We start from the raw sequence: 23,433 nt of genomic DNA, 5'->3' as shown, positions 1-23,433 counted from the left end.
GATGCAGCAGTGCTCAAGTCACTCCATTTACCCTCTGCCCAGAGGAGATATTTACATTTTTACTGAACTGGAGGGTTAGGGTTTTTCAGTTTTATAAGCTCAGTCTTATAGCTAAGATTAGTGAATATCTCTAACACTTGTCCTAGAAAAATAAAACCAGATTCCTTTTTCAAAACTAGTAAAAAGATTAAATTTGTAATGTATCTTAGAAGGAAACAGCCAGGTGCATAATATCAAAATATTTGAGCTCTGCTAGTGCTGGGTTTTGTGCATTTTATGCAGCATGAGCCACAGAATACAATGTGGTTGTGCACTGGTATGTTACAAAATGTATCTTAAGCGTTTCATAAATTTGGCACAATTTTGATATTCTTTGGTTAGAATGCCAACACACGAGTATTTAAGATTCAAAATCAATGCTCTCAGGATTCTAAGAATAATTCAGAGTCCATCTTCTTCAGGTACTGGGAAAAGACTGAGAATGTGATTGAAAAGACAAAAATGTCCCATTTCTCCACTTGTGTCCTCAGAGTCTTTTCTTGTTCAGATCTGTCTTCTCTTACAGCATTTTTGTGGCCAATGTTGATAATGAATAGTGGAGTCCAGGAGTTTTCCAAGCTTTGGTGCTAAGAAGTGAGCACAAGTGATTGGCAACAATGTCTTGAAAGCATAGTTGTAGATGACTTTATATATATGTACACACATATATAGATCAAAACCAGGAAAAAACATGTTGAGTTGAGCAGAGCTCATCAGTGTCTTATTTGTTATTGAGTATTTCTCCCCTTTTATTTTTAGTAGTTACAGGGCACCATCGCAGCTGGGGATGAGCAGGTGCAGAGAACAATTATCCTATTTCCGCTGCTAATTGTGGGCTTCAATTAGAAAGTCAACTTACTGGGGTAAAAAAACCTCATCACCATCGATTCCTAGGCAAAAAATAAGATCTTTTCATGTGACCCACCGTGACTAATCTATTTATTTATTTATAATAGAGCATCAATGGTCAGTGTAATTCTCTTATCTAGCACAATGCAAAGGATATACAGAGGCCATACAGAGGGAGACATCAATACAAGCCAGTGGGATGCAGATGAACAAGCTTCTTTATAGTGGCGGTCTTATGGTTGCATTTGTAAAAGATTTATCAGCATCTGCACCAGAACTGATTTCTACTCCCTGCAAAAATCCAAAAACCTGCTGGCGGGTGTTCAAGAGAATTTTCCAAAGCAAAATAAATAAATAAATACTCAGGCAAAAATATCTTACATGAAAAAATCTAGCTGAGCTCCATTATTTCAAAAGGCCTGCTCAAACCAAGATGTTTTACCTTTTAATATCTTATCTATTTATGCATGCATGCAGGGAACCTACCAACTAATTGGAATCATATTTGTAAGTCTACTGACTATTATATACTACATTGTAACATCCAACATTTTAGAGTACTCAAGCTGCCATGGAGAGCAAGTTAGAAATAAATCCTTCATTCTTACATTTTCCATGTTTTTCAACAGTTTTATTTCTTTCAAGTGTCTTTGACTTTTATATATACGTAAAATAAAAAAAAAAAAATCCCAATCTAAATCCCCAAACAAACAAAACAAACTCCCCTGTGCCAGCAAAATTGCACATTTAAGGGGAGTGGGGAGGTATTTGGGCTACAAAGCTATTTTTGTTCCAGCTACATCAGCTTTATCTAGTTTAATATTTGTTCTGTGACCACTTGAAATTCAATTTCAGGTAGTTCTGTATCATATCAGCATAGGATGTATCATTAACTCTAAGAGGATGTTTTCCATTGGCATCTGCTATTTTCACCAAATGTCAAGGCTTGACATTTGCTGTCTTTATCTGGTTTTGGTGTATCACATACTGAGATTTTGTTTCTTCTTATCTGATATTGATTAAACTGTGACCAGCTGTGTTGCTAATAAAATCAACAGGCAAGTATCTGGCATTTAATCCTCCACCAGTAGAGGAAAAGAAACAACCCAGTGACAAAAACAGTAAAGAGATACTTTTGAATTAGGATGCTTGCTGTATCCTCATATTATGCATCTCTTAGCACTTCTGTTGATGTAGCATTTCTGATTGATTCCCTTGGGGAAGTCTCCATGGAAATCCTTGCCTCTCAGATGAAATATTCCTTTTTGCTCTCATCCACTGCTTCCTGGAGAGCGGGGTCGTTTTTCAAAGCGGCATCTGCGCTTTCGGCAAACTCAGTTCCTTTTGCCTCGTTGGTGTGGTAAGTGCCCTTATGCCTGTACATGTACCGGACCATCACCACCAGCAGGCAAATGAGGACAAATACCACTGCAGCAATCACACCTAGAGGGAATAGACCAGTTAAATGTATTGTCAGTAATAAAATACAGCAGTATCTCACAGTCAGGCATCACAACTTGAATTACTTGATAGGGAAAAGTCCATGTATCATAAGATGTTTGTAATTTGCAGCAGCCGGGGTCAGAAGAGAGTCTGACACTGCAAAACATAAGATGGGATATAGATACTGCAGGAACGCAGGTCAAAGTCTCACTAGCGTTCTTTCAAATCAATGGCTTGATTTGGTTGAATTCATTGGAGCTAAAAGTTCATTACAAAATGAGGAGAAATAAGAGAACATAAAGGAAAACCAATAGGTTTCTTTCAACCTTCTGGTAACATGTACCCAGGGGAGTTTGCAGGCAACCCGACCCTGCCTCCGTAAGTGGACTTTCATACCCAGTTTCAGGAGTGTGGGGTACTGAGTATTAGGAGACGTTCAACAACTAGCAGGAGCCATGCAGCTGCAGTACTGCTCCGTATCTGCAAGCTGCCGTTTCATGCTGTGCTCTGATTAAGAAAGTCTGATTGTAATGAATGTGGAAATGACACCTGCGAGGAGGGAGGGATTCTGGGGAGATCTTTCCTGTCTCTCATACTAAGGCTAATTTACCAGCAAGGTGTTGACTGGGCAAAAATTTCCACAGGTAACCCAAAGGTGCATAGGACTAAACGGTGAATGGAAGCACTCCTAGTGAAGGAAAGTAAATTCAAATTCCAGGGGTGGCTGTGTAGAGAACAGTGTGTCCTTGCTTCACAGAGCCCTTTCTTTTTTTTTCTTTTCTGACATGAAAGGTAGAAGTCCATAAAAGAAAGGGACCCCTGACAAGTCCATCATTAAAAAATTACAGGCTGTATCCCCCTCCCTCCAGATGAAATTATTCACGTAAGAATCCTGAAAATAAACGAAGTATTTTGAAGTTTATTCACATTGTGTGGTTTTTATTTTTTTTACTACTTTCTAGATATAACTAATATGTACTTATAAAATATATCTTTAGCTGTGATTCTGTACAAGCACATGATACTGAGCTGATTCTATATTCACATGACTCCAGGAGTAAACCAAACACACAATAAAAAGCACCAGAACAGGACATTCCTAGGAAAATTCATATGGGAAGTATGAAGCCACTATGAAGATGCAATAGGTAGGAATTCATCTGACTCACTGTAGGCATCTACAGTTGAGGAGGCTCCATCTGAGTTACTCCCCTTGGACTTCCTCTACCTTCAATGGACGGTGTGTGTGGTGATTCCTCTTCTAGAACTTAATTCCTAGGTTTGGTCAGATGAATCACTCCCTGGAAATGCCTACTATTCTGCAGAGACAATGAGGGGGATGTAGACAGTGTCTCTTTTCTGTCCCCTCTGTTCAAGATATGTGGAAGGAGTGGGTATCTCCAAAGCTTTAGATTTATTAGCATGAGTAAACTGTCTGGGGATACCCTGCTGGCATAAAAACAGGGGGATGGACAGAATATTAGCCGGGTAAATAAAAGTGATAATTCCATCTCAAAAAATATGCCTGCAATTTTATCCCATAGATTTTATGGTGCCTGGTTCTGAAAAGTGAAGTTATTGCTAGCAGAAATGAAATTGCTTATACAAAGAACTTTAGGTTTACAATAATACAGTTGCAGTGGGGGCTTCATAAAGTTTTAGGACCTCACTGGTATCCCTTGACAAAAGAGGCTTTAATAGGCTTTGGACATAGCATAGTATTAATAAGCCTAAGGGACCAAGTACAAATCAATTTACCTGCTACTTGTTCATAGAAAGCTGAAATTAAAGTTACAGGAGATGGGACCCAAGGGAAATATAGCAGAACCTCACCAATTTGCACTAATGATTGGTATACCCCCCTTGTGAATGACTGAAATTAGTGCGTTAGCATGGAAATGAACAAACACAATAAAAATAAAAAGAAAGGTTCTCTGCATGTACATAGCTTTGTTCATTTATTCTGACAACTGTATTTACTTTAAATGCATGTGAGGGCTTTAACAGAACACCAGGAAATGCACTGGGGTATATTCTGTAAAAATAAAGGATCATCTGGTACGAGCTAGCATGTCTCATATCAAAGATGCTCCACCAGTCCTCTATTAAATGATGATGTTGGCCCAGTGAATAATGAAGAATATCAGAGGTTGACTTTGCCGCTGGACTGTTAGGTATTTTGTCCTAAAATGAAGAATGGATGGGGATGGTACTGCTCTCTACATGGTTTATGCTCATGATCTCACCTCGTTATCTTGCCAACAGCTCCTCTGGGAGCAGGCTTCCCGCCGGCCTAATTAACTCTAATCGTGCCACACCCGTTGTCTTGTGAGCAAAGTCGGGGTTTTGCAAAATGCAAGAAATCAACCAACCTGCTGTTTTAATTCTAATGGTGCTGCTTAGTACGGTCTGCTACTTACCTCCAATAACAGCCACATCTGCTCCAGCTGTGGGGCCCTCGATGTCTCCGTCTATAAATAGATTAGAACATAGAAAAGTTAATTAAAGAAATTGGATAATATGTAGCAGCAGTGACTGTACTGGGGGTACTGTATTCTTTCAACCTATGAAACTCAGAACTTAAACAAGATCTCTTGTTAGCAAAAGACATTTATGAAACTTCTCATTAGAGTTAGCTGTACTGTAACAGTTTTCTGTCACCATAACACCGGAAAATAAATAGCTAGCACATTATGCAAACTATCATGGCCCTCAGGGAAACACCTACTGTTTATTATGAGCACTTACCTGTAACATCCTCCAGTGAATGATTAAATTAAGAGCGTTTAGGTACTGTGATTACTCTCAGAAAGGTAGTTTTGGGGAAAAAATGTTGGTGCCTATTTATTTTCCCATTTATGGCTCTTCAGAGTATGGTCTGGATCTTGAATTGATGGAAATTAATCTGGCTCTATTAATTTCAATTAGTATTTATTTATCTGCAATATCCTGTTTTTAATCTTAGCATTTGGGTTTTTTTAAACCTACATTTGGAAACAAGGCAAACTTGTTATGTGTGTGTGGGATATAAAACACAGTCCCCACTTAGAGTAAGTCTGAATTCGGCGCTGATAAATCAAATTACATTCTTTAGTGGATTATAATTTATAAAAAAAGATAACTTTGCAATTTAAATGCAAAAGAGAAATAACTGACCATGTCTTTTTAAGAAGTAAGAAATTGGTCTGAAAAGTTGTAAGTTGCTGAAAGAGCAGTTAGAATTTGAATTACATTTTGATCTTAATTATAGCACTTACTAAGAATATCCCAAACAACTAATGAATAGCCAAAATGTTTTAAAGGGGAGAGGAAAAAAAGTCCTAAGAAATGGTGAGGATTTTTCTGTCCTTATTATTTGATATAAGCCTTAAGTGAAAGTAAAGTCATACAGACAAGCATTTCTTCACTAGCTTCCCCTTAGTTGATCAGGGTACAATTCTGATCTTGTTTTCTGCTCCTTATTTCATGCCATTAGTACCAGCCCACTTAGTCCTGAATTGTGTGGGTGTCTGAAAAGGTGATGAACTTCTGGAGTTTTTCCGTGACAGGCTTATGACAGGACACTCCTTTCTTTGTTTATTATTGTAATACTTATACAATTCTAAATGATACTAGTTTCCCAACAAGGCAAAAAACTTTACGTGAGGTCTTTTTTTATTTCCCTTTGGTAAATACAGTGGATAGAAAAGTTCTCTGGAAAAGGTAAAAACGCTAATTCCAAATCCTTCTATAAATTCAACAATGGCACAATGGCTGATATCTGGCTCTCCTTTTGCTAAATCTGTGATAGACGATGCAAGGATAAAACACTGTCAGCAGCTTTCTCATGTCTGGTCTCTTATATCAAATTCCAATAAACTGAGGAGAGCTGAGATTCACAGGATCCCCCTCTTCCCAATCATGGTAGATGTTTTTTCTAGAAAGTAGGAATACTTTCCTCTCCCCCGGAGATCCTTCCCACATTTTCTTCCAGCTATACACTGATGGAAAGATTGAGTAAGCCTTCTGTAATTTTAAAACTCTAATTATGTCTACGTCCATTCAAAACCCATGTGCCTCAGAAGAGATTAATTGCTTCAAGGTCAAACTGTTCCGTATTTCTTTATACACCAAATATAAGCTGCATGCCAAAAAAGCAGGCTCCTCTACAGCAATCAATTACTTGAAGGTGTGAATTCTAAAGTGCTTCCCTAGCCACACAGCTTCCTTCCAAACATTAGTTCCAGATCAAATCATTATCCCTTTAATTATAAAAAGGTATGTGAGTAACTCTCTGTTCTTTCCTGTCATTCCCAGGTGCCTCTCAGATTCAGATAACAAGCAGGTGCCTTATCTCTAGCACTTGCCACCACAGTGTTTTTTGATAATGGATTACAGTATCATCACTTTGCAGAAAAGTTTTCCTTTCCATACTGTACTTTCTAAGATTTCGGAATAATGCTGGACCCATCTTGAGCTACCATGTAGTTGGCACTGATGTGTTAAGCTGACCATACTGTGCTGTTCAGCAACCAGCTGACACCATGACCTGGCTTCACTCACCATAGTTCCCATTTTACTGCAAGCACGCGAGTCTGACTTCCTTGTGTGTCAACTTCTGACCACAGAAGGTGCTTGTTGTCCTCCCAGATGGCCTTTTGCTGCATCATCTGGAGTGCCAGGACACTGCAGCTACCACCAATGTCCAGAAGTTTCCAGGCTCTGCTCCCCAGACCAGTTTTGGAGCAAGGATGATGAAGGGGAGAGAGGAACCCTCAGTGTCTGTCTCACAGTCCCTGAAATTTCACTTTGCCCAAAAATAGCTATATGTGATTCATGCCAATATCATAATATTGCTAGGCAGGGAGGAAGGTATCAGCATCATTCAAGATTCAAGCAGTATCTCCCTTCATGAAACGTGACTGAGGAAAACGCAAGATATGTGCTTACAAAATGAGGCCATCTTCCCAGAGCAGCGGTGAGACAACAGCCACTGTCCAGATGGGAACCCATGTTTGGCCAGGAACCTCAGCATGTTCTCTTTCACTTCAGCTCAGTCTATGTGAGAAATACACTGCAGTACTGTAGGACTGAATCTTCACTTTCTGAGGCAGAAGAGATATCTGACGTACTAGAGGAATTTTTAGCTGAGCTAAAAACTTTGGCTTTGGCCTTCTTGTACCTTCTTTATTCTGCTTTTCTTCATGTGCAGAGCACTCAGAGGTCTGTGTTTCAGCAACTGCTGTTGCACCTGTTTTGGTTCTTTTCCTTTGTTTCAAGGACAACTTTTGTGTTACGTACTGCTAAATTTGCGTTGCAAAACTTCCTCTCACTGTTACACTGGCCCTTGTCCATAGCCACAATCTGGTCCCGAAAGCGTTTAGACAGTGTTGTTATTTAGTGCCATTGGTTACCATGACACACAGAAATAAAAAGATTGTGGGAAAACTTGTTTTTCATAAAATCTCTGGCCATCAGAATAAGTTGGCTAAATCAAGAATAGAACACAGAAATCAAATTGCCTGTTGTTGGAAAGTATGTTTCTAAAAGCTAGAATGAAGGGAAAGAAATGCTTTTATGCCATAACCTAAAATTGATAAAATTCCAGTTCTGCTCATAAATTTACAGATAAGGAAATTTGCAACAGAACAACAATTGCTACCTGTCTCATTCTTTTCAGTCAAATCATGCTGAGAAAGCAGCAACCTCTGAAAACCCCAGAAATAATCCAGGATTTAAGTCAAATCCTGCAAGCAGATCGCTGGCTTTGTGCTTCAAAGGTGAAAAGACAGTACAACTAGCTTTTATGTAGATGTAGCCAGTGGTGAGTTTTTCCTACTAAATTTGTTGGTAAATTTTTTAAACCATTTCCTTCAAATGTGATTTTCCAATAAAACTCAACTTTTATTCATTTTGATAGTTTTTTTCTAGCTTAAACTGATCCCATTCCATTTTGGCTGAGGAGCAGCCAAACTGGAGCTGCTTCCTCGTTTGAAGGAGGCAGGTCCAGCAGCAAAAATGTTTGTTTGAGGTTCAGCACTCCTTGTTTTGCTATGTACTTCTCCTGGCGGTTGTAACGGTTTCTTTTGTTCTTTAAATTACAAATCTGAACCACTAAAAGCCAGAAGTCACTTCCTGCTCAAAAATTATGACACTGGCTTTAAAATAATTTTAAATATTTTTTTTTATAATTTGCCCTTTCTTTCATACCTGAGCTTCATTCAAGTGTTACTCTCCAGCCCTTCTCTAAAATACCAAAGACAAAATGTGCCTTGTAGATGAAAAGTGAGGTTTTGGCATGATTTTGTGACACCAGGAAACAGGTCTTTAAGGAAAACAAAAAGTATTTTAAGAATCCTGATAAAGATACAACACTTACCAGTGAGCTACTTTAGAAGTGTAACCACGTTAAGACATCCAAACTGACAAGCCATTCAATTTACATGGTGATGGAAAGAGGCATATTTGTTCCCAAAATACTTTCTCCCATCCAGCATAGAAAGTACAGATTTTAGATCCTGCTACTTGCAGAAAACAATACCTTAATGGATTCTGTGGCTACTGTCACAGAATCACAGAATCACAGAATCATTAAGGTTGGAAAGGACCTTCAAGATCATCAAGTCCAACCATTAACCCATGTCCACTAAACCATATCCTGAAGTGCCACATCCATACGTTTTTTGAATACTTCCAGTGATGGTGACTCCACCACTGCCCTCTCTGGGCACCCTGTTCCAATGCTTGACCACCCTCTCAGTGAAGAAATTTTTCCTAATATCCAATCTAAACCTCCCCTGGCGCAACTTGAGGCCATTTCCTCTTGTCCTATCACTAGTTACTTGGGAGAAGAGACCAACACCCACCTCACCACAACCCCCTTTCAGGTAGTTGTAGAGAGCGATAAGGTCTCCCCTCAGCCTCCTCTTCTCTAGACTGAACCACCTCAGTTCCCTCAGCTGCTCCTCGTAAGACTTGTGCTCCAGATCCCTCACCAGCTTTGTTGCCCTTCTCTGGACACGCTCAGCACCTCAACGTCCTTCTTGTAGTGAGGGGCCCAAAACTGAACACAAGATTCAAGCTGCGGCCTCACCAGTGCCGAGTACAGGGGCACAATCACTTCCCTACTCCTGCTGGCCACACTATTGCTGATACAGACCAGGACGCTGTTGGCCGCCTTGGCCACCTGGGCACAGTGCCGGCTCATGTTCAGCCGCCAGCACCCCCAGGTCCTTTTCCCCCGGGGAGCTCTCCAGCCATTCCTCCCCAAGCTTGTAGCGTTGCATGGGGTTGTTGTGACCCAAGTGCAGGACCTGGCCCTTGGCCTTATTAAACCTCATAGTTGACCTCAGCCCATTGATCCAGCCTGTCCAGATCCCTCTGCAGTGACAGTTGGAATAAACTTGCAGACAGGTTCAACCTTTTTAGTTTTTCAGGCATTGTTTTCACCTGCTAAAGGAGTTTCCAGAAAAAAATCTGGTACTTGCACCCTTTGTGGTTTTGCAGTCAGCACTGTAGTTAGCTATGTAAGTACTTACAGGTTTGCTTGTTATGGATTTACACCTGGAAAGGCATGAAAGAAAAACTGTACCTGCAAAGGGATCCCCATTTGGCACATTTGATATGACTGCATGGGAATCATCTTACACGATAGATCTAATCTGCTGGTGCAAACTACCAAACCTCCACTGTGCAATCCACAAAGGCAATTTGATGGGATAACATAGACCTTACTCCAAACTTCTCAGTGTTTCTCTCACATCCTAAGATAAAGCTCCAGACTAAAGCTGGACAATGCTTACTTCTAAGTAGTGTTGAATATATAAAGAAAAGCCCAAGATTACAGCTCCCATTGTCGGGATTTCCTTGTAGCTGTGGGTGATACTGCTGTTTTGGAGCGGGTGACTCAAGCTGAGTGAGCATGCAGATATGTATGTGTGATAAGCAGCTTTTACAACACAATTTTGAAAACCACTCAACCCCAGTCAGGCAGCACTGCTCCTGCCTTTCAGGATTTTCCTACCCACAAGTTTGTGCTTTTGATTCTTAGCAATCTAAGCCATCCCTTATCATGATGCTCATGCCTGCTTGTGCTTACAATCTCAGACGAAGCCTTGGCTGCTAAATTACACTCAAGTAGGTCTCTAAGTGCTTTCTTGGGCAACCTACTTTGTCTCCTGATGTGCCTGTTCGTTGCATAAGAAGTGCTTGAAATTCATTCAATCCCTGTGAGTAATGAGCTGAGCTCCTTGGGGCAGTCGTTTCCTTCTTAGGGCTTTCCTAGGTATGCGGACTAGGAAACGCACTGTTAAGATTTCATCTTTAATCAGCTCACCTAACAACCATATGAAGAACATTGCTGCTAGTGAGACTTTTCCAGGCGAGGAACAACCCAACCTTATCTCAGTATATCCGTGGACGTGCTTTGCAGAACCACCCCAAATATTGACCGTGTTGTTGCAGTAAGCAGTGTGTAAGCAGTCTGTAGGCTGAAATGTTTTTTTTAGAATTCAACTATTAAATGTTTAATGGTTTGGTCTTAAATATTAGTACTATCTATCTGTGGGCTTCCAGTAAACAAGGCAGATGTTCAAACTGAATAACATCCAGTTCATGATTCAGGCCAGATATAAATGTAATTCAGAGAAGGGCTGAATTGTTCTTTCATACATTCATACATTTGAAAGAGAGCTTTAAGTATAACTGGAGACTAAGGAAATACAGTTTGTTCAGTCATACTAAGTCTAGTAAATTATTGTCTATTTTTTGGTTTGTGTCAATTGACCTAACACAACATAGCATATAAATTCTGCCTTATTTTAAAAATTTTGTAATTTTAAAGGAAGACTGCCTTTTTACGTAAAGAATTTAAATGGGGTTTCAAAAACACTCATCACTGATCTAATTGCCTCCACTGAAGATGAAAGTAAGGTATTTTATTGGGTTCAGTAAAACATTATAAACTTCTGAAAGTACTAAGAAATATATAGAGTCTACCTGGAAGCTTTTGCAATAATTAAAAACCTTTACTGTATTTTTTGTTATTTTTTATTTTTTAATATTATATATCTAAAAATGTATTTACTAAAATTATTCCTTTCCCAAGGGCTCTTTTTGTTCTTTGTAGGTTCTTCTGCAGTCATCATTCCTCTCAACAGCAAAAGCAGGTCTTAATGTGTCCCTACTGTCATCACTGATGCAAGACTCTTCTTACCACACATTTAGAATGGAAGAACTAATGAAGTCTTAACATCTCCATTGTTTATGCAACTGTGGTATGTCCTCCTTGCCCTTTGGTTTATGTTTGTGCCTTTCCAACACATTGCATTCATGAGAAAATCATTAATCTATTAACCTTAGCATACTCATTTAATTTACAAGCTATAGTTAGAACTGGTTCACTGCAGCTGCATGTGTAAAAATGAGTTGAACCAACTTCTGAAAACTTCATGTTAAAAATATGTTAATTGCTCAAGCTGCTCTCTGGCCTGTGTTATGATATCAGATGCATCGCACTGAGGCCTTTCTGGATTAAAAAAAAAAAAAGTCATTACATATTTTAATATTTGCTAGTAAGTGTGCAGTGCCCTGCCAGAGCTGGCATCTCTTATCCCAAAGGGTCATCAGCCTGAACCCATCAATTTGACACATTCTGCTGAAAAAGCCATCACCAGCTCCCATTAGATAATGAAACACATCAAGGCTGTTCTTTCAAAATTAAGGAACAGTTTCTCATCTGTCAATCTGGACAAGAGACAGAATAATTTGGCTTCCATTTATATACTGAATTATTATAAGGACAATAATGGTGACATACAGCAACAATCACATGATCTTTTGGGTGAGTAAACGGGCTGTGCTCCAAATGTAAGGTAAATGATGCAGATATTTTTAATCTACAAAATTTAAATGCACTGGGCCCAATTCTCTTACTATTCTAGCTAGCAAGTACTTTGTCATTAATTCTGAGAAGACAAAATCCAGTATCATTCAATTAAAATAAAGGTAGGTTCAAGACTTTTCACACTTTGTACTACAATGAGGATAAAAGGCATTTATCAAATTAGTTTAATTAGGTTAGGATTGCCACATAATTTTAGCAGTTCACACTTGATTCTGGTATACAGTGTCAGCAAAATATTTTTGTACCATTCTAGAATGTTATAAAGTAAATAGGAGAAAATAGGTTTTCCAATGTTTGAGGAAGCAAGGGCTTTACTCAGACAGTTTCTCCTTCTTTTGTGAAGCTGAATTGCACTTGGGTCTTGGGGAAAATCTGAGATGGAGAGATACACTAAAAGTCAGCTTGCCAAAAAAATAATCCTATGATATCCCTTAATGATAAGAGGGACAAGGAGAAAATGTGCGTGAAATTTGGGAAATTATTTTAGGTGAAAGATAATAAGGATATTTTAAAACTAAACAGATATTCTATATTTTGAAATAAAAAAAATAAATAACAAATTAAAAAAGGGAAGAAAATAAGTGTTTTAAAGGGTTACATAATCTAAAAAAAATCCACAGATTTTTTTAGTTAAATCAAACTTTTCCGTTTATCCCCAGAAAGCACTGACATCCCTCATCAAATTCCCCTTTCAGTTTAAACCACGCACTCTTTTTTTTTCATTTGTACTTACTAGAGATGTACATTAAAGTACTTTAGCTCCTTAGCTCAGGGCTGATTACCAGCCACCAAGTCTGTCAGCAACTAAATAAAGTGCATCCAGTAAGAGCATTAAAATGGCAAGCCCCCCCCTTAGAAGTACTACAAATTTTACAACCTTAAAGCTCCCATACAGCACAGTACTTGAGAGAAAGCTTATTGTAGGCCCATGTCCCCCTCTGGTAACAGATATTTAATGTGTCCCACGTATTCAGAGTGATGTATACATCCAGTAAAAAATGGACAGAGAAATTCCAATAGATCTGTCTGCTGCTTATAGCATTAGGAAGGATGAGAAGGTTTCAGGGTGTGCAGAAGAAACCCAGAGCAGCGAAGTGAGGCAAATGAGCTGCTGCCCTGGCACTGGAGCTCCTTAGCAAGCGGGCATGAAACTCACAAAAGGGTGCTCTAGAAATTTTTTCTTTAGAGAAGGGGATGTGGGAAGCTACCAAGGTCCACCTGGTGGTGGTCTTGCTGGTCATGTATAGGCTGGCTTTTGCTGTGCTCCTATGGGAAAGCTGCTTGATGTCTGAAGAGCAAACGCTGCCTTCTTGTCATACAAAGGGTGCACGAAGCGTGTGGACCTGGAAGAAGGTCTAATCTTTTTCAAAAAACGCTGCTTGTGGCAACTTGCAAATTGTGCCCTGTTTTGTCTGCCTCATGCTTATAGTCAGATCACTGCAAGAAGTTCCTTATTTTTCCATGGAAATACGTTAATGTAACCAGGCCATCATTTACATTTTTCTTCCACAACCATCGAAGTCAGCTCACGCTCCAAATGCACAACATCTTGCTAGGGAAGATAAATTGACCTGCTATTGCTTCATTGAAGAAGGAGTGGCAAATGGTGTATGAAACAATCCATAAGGTACAGTCCATGATCAGGACGTTTTCCTGCATGTGTCCCTCCTCCTCCCACCTCCTCCCTCTTCATCAGAACAGAGTACTCCTTTTGAGGGATTTTTAATCGGGAAGGTTTTGAAAGAAAAACTAAATATCCAGCAAATCTGCCAGATAACTTCTGCCTGACTTTTCTCCAAAGTCAACAATTTCAAGCTCTAGTCATTTTTTGCTGAATCAAAATGGGAAACAAACAGGTGTTTGCTCATTCACTGAAATCAAAGCTGAAGGGAAAGGAGCTGCTGGCTCAATTGATTAGCTCTTGCAAATGTTGCAAATGATCATAGGTAATCAAAGGAGCTGACTATGGACATAGTGAAAGCCCATCTGACAACCTGTAACTGAAATTTAACTTGTAATTCTTGAGAAGCAGCGCATGAAAGAAGCACACCTTGCTGACCTAAACTTTGCATGTTAAAAACATAAGCATAAAAATTTGAGCCAGAACCTTTCAGTGGGAAGTCAGAGGCCAAGAGGCCTTGGAGGATATGATAATTACTTCCCAACCCCTTGCGTAAATGGTTATATGATGCAGTAAGAAAATTTAACTGCTAAACTGCTTGTAATTATCTACCAAGACGTGCTTTTAATTTGTACCTAACAGGTCTACCAGCCTCGGACCTTTTGACATTGTCATCAGAGGATAAGGCAATCTCTGTGTTTCTCAACGTTGCTGTAAGGCTGGAGAGAAAAGGGAGACTAGAGCAGTCCAGCAGTGAAGCAAAGGCAGCAAGGACTCAGCAGTTTTAAGCTCTGTTTAGCAGCAGCCCGTTCTCGTCACCACGTACTTTCCAGTCGTTATGCATGTAGATCCAGAGCAGCTGCAGCAAGGTGCTTCCCCTCCCCATGGGGAGCAGCTGTGGGAGGGAGCCTGTGTAAGCTGGGATGGGATTTAGGGGGCAGAGACATAAATCCAAAAGCATGAGTGTTTCACTGGTTCTGTTGCTGGCAGGAAACTTGTTTTAATGAACGTTGACATGTAAGGAAAGAAACATGGCCATTATTCTATTAAGACTGATAAATGTCTATTTCTTGTTTTGAGAGGAAAAAGTTTGACCTTGTGCTTAAATACAGATGATATGATCAAATTAAAGAGGAAGTAATCTAAAAATCACCTGGAACCTGGCGAAAGCCTGCAGTTATGCACAAAGATATTATCCTGACAATACAAAGAACGTAGTGCCAGGCTACTATCCTTAGAAAAGTATAATCATTTTCCCAATATGGGCAGGTTTTTTCCTTTATGCCTCATTCCCACCACCAATAGCTTGTAGCAAAGCAGTCCGACAGGTGACAATTCTTGGAAACAGGAACTCTCTGTGCTCCATCCCCTGGCTTATTTGATATGAATTGTATTCAGCTACATCCAGCTCATACACCAGTGCTTGCCTAAGGCACTATCTACTAAGCATTGCAAGTGGAAATGTCAGGATGTTTAGCATACGCTCTTCAGGGACACAGAGATCTTTCCTGGAGCACTGATGAGGTTAATATTATTAATGGAGATATCTGTAGTGGAAACAATCTTCCAAATGCTTTAAATATTGAGCATATTAAACAAAGAAAATAAAACATATTGAAATACCTTAGAAACTTGCAAGGCAACTAGTAGCTCAGGGCAACAAAATTTCTCATTTTTCCAAGGATTCTGCAATGAATATGCAGATTTCTTTTGCATATCTGCTCCATTTAAAAATACAAAGCCCATTTTATTATCTGAAAAGCATTTACATATCAGTCGAATCTGTCTGAATTGAGTTGAGCAATTTTAGTAAAACTTCTTTTCCATCTATCATTCATCTGAGAAATTCTAGACAGATTGTGCAATAATTGTTAAAAAGAGAGGGAAAAAAAGAAAAAAGTCTTGCTTCTCTTGTTTTTGGACAGTTGTCTGGCATTATTTGACAAATAGCACATCAAACACATCAACAGAGTTGAGCATGACAAAAACTTAATTGAAGCCATATACTGAATGTTTTTCAGCACAGGACTTATATTGTTGTGAGATTCATTAACAACTCATTGCTAATGTTCCTCTCTCCTAATGAAACACAAATGGTAAGTACTATGTAGGTGGAAAGCTAATAACCAGCCTGGCGAGATGTTTAGACCTTTATTAGAAAGGAGACTATGTGATCTAAACTGTCTCGACAGGTGTTGCAGAGAGGACACTAGTTGGCAGTTGACCTAGATGATTGTTGTAGGTCCCTTCCAACTGGAACTAGTCTAGTCTATTCTGACATGCCTTCTTGCAAGGAGACACATTCAGCTCCAAGAGAGGTGTGATGAATCCCGGCAGATGGGGTGAGAATTTCTCTTCCCATCAACCAAGCAACAAACCTAGAAGACTAGCTGAGATTAGAAGCCTAGCTTTCTGGAGTCTATAATTAGGGAAAATAAATCCCAACCATTACTGTTAGCATTGCTTAACCATCCCTTTCCAAGCCTGTGCTCAGGGCTTAGCCTTTCTCTAAGGTAGTCAGAGACTTTTTCGCAGAGCTTTCAACATGCACTGGTCAGAAGGGTTAGATCTCTCCTACAGGTGCTTAAATAGTGTCTTTCACTCTGCTTTTGCCTGTTAAGTTGCAGGTATGTTTATGGAAGGAATATTATCATGCCAAAATTTGATGCTACTACTTTCCTAACTAGAAAGGAACTCCACTTAGTTTAGTCTCCTAATGAGGAGTCCTTTTTGTGTTATTGCTCCCTTGAATGGTTCTCTGTAGACAAATGTTGATTTTCATACAAGTAGGATACAAGAATCATAATAACTTTTGAGGCTTCTGCTTCTCTTTCAAACCTGGCTGAAACTGGTCAGTGGATCTAAAAGTTCTTGATGGGAAGTGACAGATGGATGAACAGATGATTAAGCAGACAGCTATACAGCAGGAACACATAAGACTCATTTCATTAGGAAACTGGACTGAAAACAGAAGTAGCAGTGGGTAGTTGGATAATATTTATATTTGGTCACCAATTTTAAAAACGCCATGTTTTTGTGACCATTTCAAAGATTGTAGACGATGTCCTTAGTGGTTTAAACAGCAAATGAAAAAATAAAGGGACACTGCTGAGATTTTTTTTCAGCTCCTTTTTTGGTCAGAATGATACATTTCCATAGTTTGGACTATATTTTAAACCTTTAAAGTCAGATTTGGCTTGGACAGCCCTGGCAATTTCAATGCAGGATTAATGTGTGTCATTAAGCAAAGAAATATGGTCTAGTAATTTTCAGTAGCAACGAATGCTTGCTATGGCATTTCTTTGATCAACATATTTTTGACTTACTGTAAAGTTTTTGGGCTGCTCCTTTCCTAAATCTATGAATTATACATGCAGGAAAGCTGAGAGTGAATTGTTATGATTTGAGCTGGCTGTTAAATTCCAGCAGAAAAGGGCATTCTTGCTCCTGACCCCTTTCCTTTCAAGCTAATCCAGCAGAAAACCAGCCCACAGAAAAGGAAGAGGTGGGGGGCAATTTACTTATTGGCAAACTGATCCAAGTGACCATGTAGTCTGACTGTTTGTCAATCTGTTAACAGGGAGGGGTTTGCTAGGTGCAGACAGGTAGGAATGCTCTTTTGAGCAGGTGAAGTACATTATAAAATTTGCACTCAGAAAAAACAAGTCCCCCAAAAGAAAAGCATAAGGAGAAAAACAGCTGGATAAAGCTGGAGATTTCCTTGCTAGATTGCTCTGAACAGAACAGAAAACACCAGATTTTCACAGCCAAGTGACTCCTTTGAAATACAGTAACTCTAAAAGGCCATGGAAAAAGTCGGGCTTGGGATTCCCTGTGTAAGAATATACTGGAATGCACTAAGAAGCAAGGCCCCTCTCTCAGCTGTCAAAATAGGGACCCTAGGACAGAGCTGTTACTCTGTACCCCGCTCCCTGCCTGGAGGGATGCTGCTCTTCCAGCAGCAATCACGCTCTGCAGCTGAGCAGCAGCAGTCACTGCTGCCCCATTTACACTTATATCAAAGCGGGGCACTGTTCCCACACACAAAGTGAAACACCAAGTGGTACACACACACAAGGTAGGATTTGCAAAATCCCTCTCTGTTGAACTGCTCTGTTCCCTTTGAAGGCGGTGGCAGATCTCCCATGCATTTCAACTGCTCAGTTGGGCCAATAGTGAAAGCTTTTAAAAACTCTATTTTGTGGATATTAGAAGCATGATAGAACCAAGGATTCATCATCAAGATCATCATATATAACCATCCTCTCTGTTTTCCAGCTTCCCAGTTTAATTTACCAATTGATGCTGCCTAACAGGCTGCAAAAATCTGCCTTCTCAAGCAGTCATGAGAGAGCCTGCAAATTTCTAAAAGCCCTTTCATAACAAACCCAAACTATTTACCATTGCCTCCAGAGAAGTCTGCTTTGGAACAGTATCATAAGGTCAAGTTATCCCACTGAAACACCTATTAGTATAGAGAGAATGGAAAAAAAAAAAAATGAACAAACCAACAACACTAGCACAGCCCTGGAAAATATGAAGTCATAAGTAGAGTTCAGCCAGAGCAGACTCCCATTAAACTTTGTTTAAGAGCCAAGTTCCACCGTGAGATATGTGTGAGCTGCAGTTTATTTCAGGGGGAGCTGTGCTGTACTTCGTGTTGGGGCAAGGCTTGGACACAGGTATGTATCTGTTACAAGTCAGAGAGGAGTAAAGCCCACATCCCTTTTGCATTTTTTGGTTCCACGTGCATAGATGGAATAGAAAACTGAAAGAAGTGGATAAAACAGCCCACACTTTTACAGGCCCTGTCTGTCAAATTTAATTCCTTCTTCCACAAGACCTGAATGTCTGTGTTTCTAAATCCACTAATCCTTTCCCGATGCCCCTGCCACCCCCACAAGAGTTAAACACACAGGCAGAAGCTCTAAGGCTTGTCCTTCTCTCTTCTTTGCTCTTGGGAGTCCCTTTAGGAGACAGTCAGCAAGAAGTGTTCCCTAGGTTATGCACATGCTTTATAAAGAAGGCACTACACAGCAGTCTGGCTTTCCTTCCTTAAAGCCTTCCACCGAAAGTTTTTGTCTGCCTAGTAGGAGTTCTGCTGAATGTGCAGGGAAGAAGGGTGGCAGAGACTTTCCCTAACCCACTTGCATTCCCAGACAGGGGCTAGGCATGTCGGCACCCTTGTGCTGTGCTGAGTTGCATGGATAGCTTCAGGCAACAGCCTTTATCTTTGCTGGGGCCAGCTCCTGCTGCACAGCTGGCTGTTAGCGAGGACAAAAGGATAAAGTCATGGCTACATGTATTTCGGCTTGGCTCCTGGAGGCACTGTGGCTACCTGGAGGAACAAGGCAGGAGGAGTACCTTGCTCCCTGACAGGACCTGTGCCTTCAGTAATGCTGAGCTCCCAAGGTTGAGTTCCTTCAACTACAAGCTAAAAGAGCTCATTCAAGAAGAGGGAAGAGGGGGGAGGTAAGGCTCAGTCCTGCCATGCGCTGAGTGTGTACGTGAGCAGGAGATTAAAGAATTTTGTATGAGAAACTCTGGAAAATGCAAAAGCTTTTATACCTCAAGACAACCCTTTAAACACTGAAATACTAACTCTGGGTCAAGAATTGAGCCATGCCTCAGATCTCTAGATGGTTGCCCTCTGCAACTCTCCATTAGGCATGTGCTACTGGCTGTAACGGGGCAGACGAACCATCAGCTCCATGCTCACTACAGTACTTCCGTGGGCAGCACTGGAAAAGCGTTTAAGTCCTGGTTAGGCAGGAACACCCATCACTGTCAGGATCAATCCTATATTGGCAATCACTTGTCATGGATACTGTAGCAGGTGGGAAGAGGTGGCAGTGTCCCTGGGAAAGAAAGTCTCTTTTTCTTAATACTGGTGTAACCTAACAGCCAGCTGGCGAGGGCCAAGGGAAACACACAGGCAGCTCTGGTGACGCCACAACACCACTTCATTGTGCAATGGCAGTGAAACAAAGGATGGGTAAAATCAGTACCAAACCCCGTTAGCTAGAAGATGGATTGAAAATATCCCAGCAAGGGTGGGCAATGGGAAAAACAGGTATGTGTGCCCTGGGAATCTGGAGAGACGATACGGCCCTCAGCCAACAGCTGGTGTGCCATGGCTTTGCGCCTGTCAAGGGACTAATTTTGCATTTCTTGCTACATCTCCCCTCACCCAGGTTTATGTTGAGTGTGGAGGAGTATCCTCTTAGGGATATGGATGCTCATGCCCTCAGACAACAAGCTGCGACCTTAACATGCCAAATAGCGGCAAACAAAATCATGCAAAGCTGGACACCCACATTTATCAGTATCTCCCTGGCAGACTTCTCTCAGCCACCCACATGTCCTTGACCTTGCTGTGTGCTGCAGGCAGCAGGGCATGACCAGGGAGGTCATGATCCCTTAGGGTTTGAGAGCCTCTTCTCGGGTGTGAGCATTTATCAGTATCTCCCTGGCAGACTTCTCTCAGCCACCCACATGTCCTTGACCTTGCTGTGTGCTGCAGGCAGCAGGGCATGACCAGGGAGGGTTGATCCCTTAGGGTTTGAGAGCCTCTTCTCAGGTGTGAGCTGTGAAGGAAATCACTTAGGTGGAAAATGGCATGTTCCATTTTCCAAGCCTGTTTTCCTCACTCAGTGAGGAAAATACACCCCTCTCCTCTGGAACGAATCTTTAATTACAGGACATGTGCTCCTTCCCCCCCGCCCCATAATGACTGCTACAATTTCATCTGGGCAAAATAGGCACCCAGACCTCCAGCAGGAATAGCTTGTATTTCCCCCTCTGGCCACCTCCAGCAGGGCCCTGGGGCTGGGCTGCACCACGTTTGAAAGGAAGGGAGGTTTACCCAGCGATTTGGTACTCGGGTCACTTAAAAACAGCACAGTGGAAGCAGAGATGTAGAAGTCAGGCTCCCATCTGCTCCGGTACTGGCCTCTGGAGAAAACAGGACACAGGATATGCTTCCTGCCTGGGGAAGGCTTGTAGCAGCCCGGGAGAGAAGGCATGACCTTTTCCTTACAGGAAATGCAAGTCATGGAGAGCAGGAGGGGGAAAAAGTCCAGGCTGCTTTTTATCTCAAAATCAATGTCACACCATTGTACCTCCTCTTGCTTTCTCCCCCTGTGCTTAAAGCTGATCCTTACTTATTTAGCAATGACACATTTTAAACAGTGTCATCCGTCTCTGTCACCCCATTGTTGCTCCCGTCAGTCATGAACCTTCTGACACAAGTCAGATGTTGTTGAAATGAAAGGTTTCATTCATCGCAAGCAAAAGAAATGAGAGGAGGTACCCCAAGGGAAGAAGGGCTTGGCTCATGCTCTGTTTCCAGCTCACAAATGGTTATGTCCCCAGGATGCAGAGATTAAGCATCTCACACAGAACGTGGGAGGAGGAAGAAGACTCTTTGTCTGAGATTCACAGATTTTAATGGATTCCAGAAGGGGAAATCTTTTACGGAGGAGCAACAGCAAAGTTCAGAGAAATGCAAAAGCATTTATCTCCCCAGTCACATTCCTGCCTGCCAGAAGCGGGAGGGGTGATTTACTCCTCCTTGGTACAAGGAGTCCTTTATGGATCATTAATCCACAGGGAGAAGGAGCTCAGGAGCCACAGACATCTTATCTTAATGTGCTAGATTCTTGAATCAGTGGAAGTTTTCTTCTTTGGGAGCATACAAGATCAGTTTATCTTTATTTGCTCCCCACTACTCCCTGCCTTCAGCAGTGGTTCCTACAAGAGCTCTAGTTACCACTGATAAATCACTTTGCTTTCACTAAAATCTGTGATGATAGTAGATGAGGCTGCTGTGAGCCAAATCAAGGTATCTGAGGCAGAGTAATATTAAAAAGTGAAGGTCTGAAATCAACAACTTCTGATCCAATGTCCAATAAAATCAATGTAAGTAATCTCAAGTTCCAGGTACAAGTATCTCAACACCATTGACTTCAGCAATGCAATGATAACTTGCAATGAGTAAGGCATTTCCTGAGAAGCTCTGAAGAAACTTGCAGACAGAAATGGTCAACTATTTGTTTGCATGCCAGGACCTCAGATAATGACGCTGTGTATTTACAGCTACAGCTGATCAGAAAACATGCACTAAAAGTTAGTAGGAAAGGGGGAAGATCTGGCGGACACCTCTTGTTATTATACACTTATTTCTTTAGGGATAATAAAAAGAAAAATAGTCTAATTTTGTCTCATTTAGACTCTCTGAAACCACCTGAAAATATTTCCACAATGCTTCAGTTGCTAAATGAGGAATATTAAAGACTGGCTATCTCTATTCACAATATGCAGACATTTACAAAATGCCACTGGTCTGTAGTGGATGGCATTTTATACTCTTTACCTTGGTGAAAAAATGTGCAGCAGAGAACTATATTTCTGTATTGAAATCTCCCAAGAAGCACTCACTCCAGGCCCAGAATTGCCAGGTTCCACTAAGTCTGGTAAATCCACATTCTTATTGCTGTAATGACTTACAAGATCTGAAATGTGGCTGAAAGATAAAATCCAAAGCTGGCTGGTATCCTTGGGTTTTATGCTCTCCTGTGTGTACGTGTGTGCACACAGCTTCCCCTATTTTTGCTCTTCGTCAAATGTTGTATCACAGAGTTAGACTTTGACAAGTTGAACAGTATGAAGATTAGAACAATCATGTTTACACGTATTACCACCCTCTACTTCATTTCTTCCATGGTGTTTAAATGTTCAGGCATGTGGCTTTGAAACACGCTACCTTTAATACATTTTAAAACTCTGCTGGATTTCCAGCTTGCTTTGACCTCCACAGTCTAGAGACTATCTCAGAGAATACAAATGAATATGTTTAGGGGAAAAATATTTTCAAGAAGAAGCCAGTTGATGTCATATATAAGGTTGTTTTTTGTATTTTATCTTTATGCTTCAGGAGGCCTAGATCTCTGTCCAGAATGAGCAACATGATGAGGCAACTTAGGAAGACAGATGTGGTCAGTGCTCCTTATCATGAGCACTGAAGAGCCAAATAATTGTTTGGTGATTTTTGTTTGGAAAGGAGATGGAAGGAGAGATGATTTCTGTCCTGAGGATTTACAGACTAAACAAAGCAAAAAAGGATACATTTATGCAATAGAGAAGACCATATTTTGTTAAGAAAGAATGGGAAGGATGTAAGAGGAAAGATGGTAAAAGCTTGCCATTAGTCATGAGTAGGAAGGAGACACTGACTGGAGAGTTGGAAACGGAAGAAAGACTTGGGTAGCTCAGGCTACAGGCAAACCAATTTCTTTCTGGGGCTGTACAACACCATCTTTTCCATCTCTCACCACATGAAGTCACCATGCATCACTGCCTTTGTGGCAATGGCTTGGGCTTGAAGTAATGTCAAATCCTCCCCTGTAGAGCAAGTAAGTAGAAATGAGAGCTGGGCTCTTGGATCAGGGTGTGGGATGGTTAACTTGAGAAGAGGGAGCATAAACTGGGGACATAGAGGTGGGTGGGCAAGTAAGCGTCATGGGAGAGATGTTTGGAGGGACTAGATTCATGTAGCTCTACAAAAGGTGAGATAGAAGGTGGTTTTTCCTTTTTTTTA

General features: G+C 40.8%; 1 protein-coding gene across 1 annotated transcript; it reads right to left on the bottom strand.

Moving 5' to 3' along the window:
* Positions 1-1,623: 1,623 nt before the first annotated feature.
* On the bottom strand, positions 1,624-4,802 carry LOC104618529 (glycophorin-C-like; the record flags this gene model as incomplete). The annotated part of the gene is made up of 2 exons (XM_010284154.1): positions 1,624-2,331; positions 4,752-4,802. Coding segments are annotated over 2 exons (248 nt in total), but the record flags the coding sequence as incomplete, so codon positions are not given.
* Between the last annotated feature and the right edge of the window lie 18,631 nt (positions 4,803-23,433).

Source organism: Phaethon lepturus, unplaced genomic scaffold (genome assembly GCF_000687285.1).
Source record: "Phaethon lepturus isolate BGI_N335 unplaced genomic scaffold, ASM68728v1 scaffold21343, whole genome shotgun sequence".
NCBI classification, from domain to species: Eukaryota; Metazoa; Chordata; class Aves; order Phaethontiformes; family Phaethontidae; genus Phaethon; species Phaethon lepturus.
This window is presented reverse-complemented; position numbering and strand designations above follow the sequence as displayed.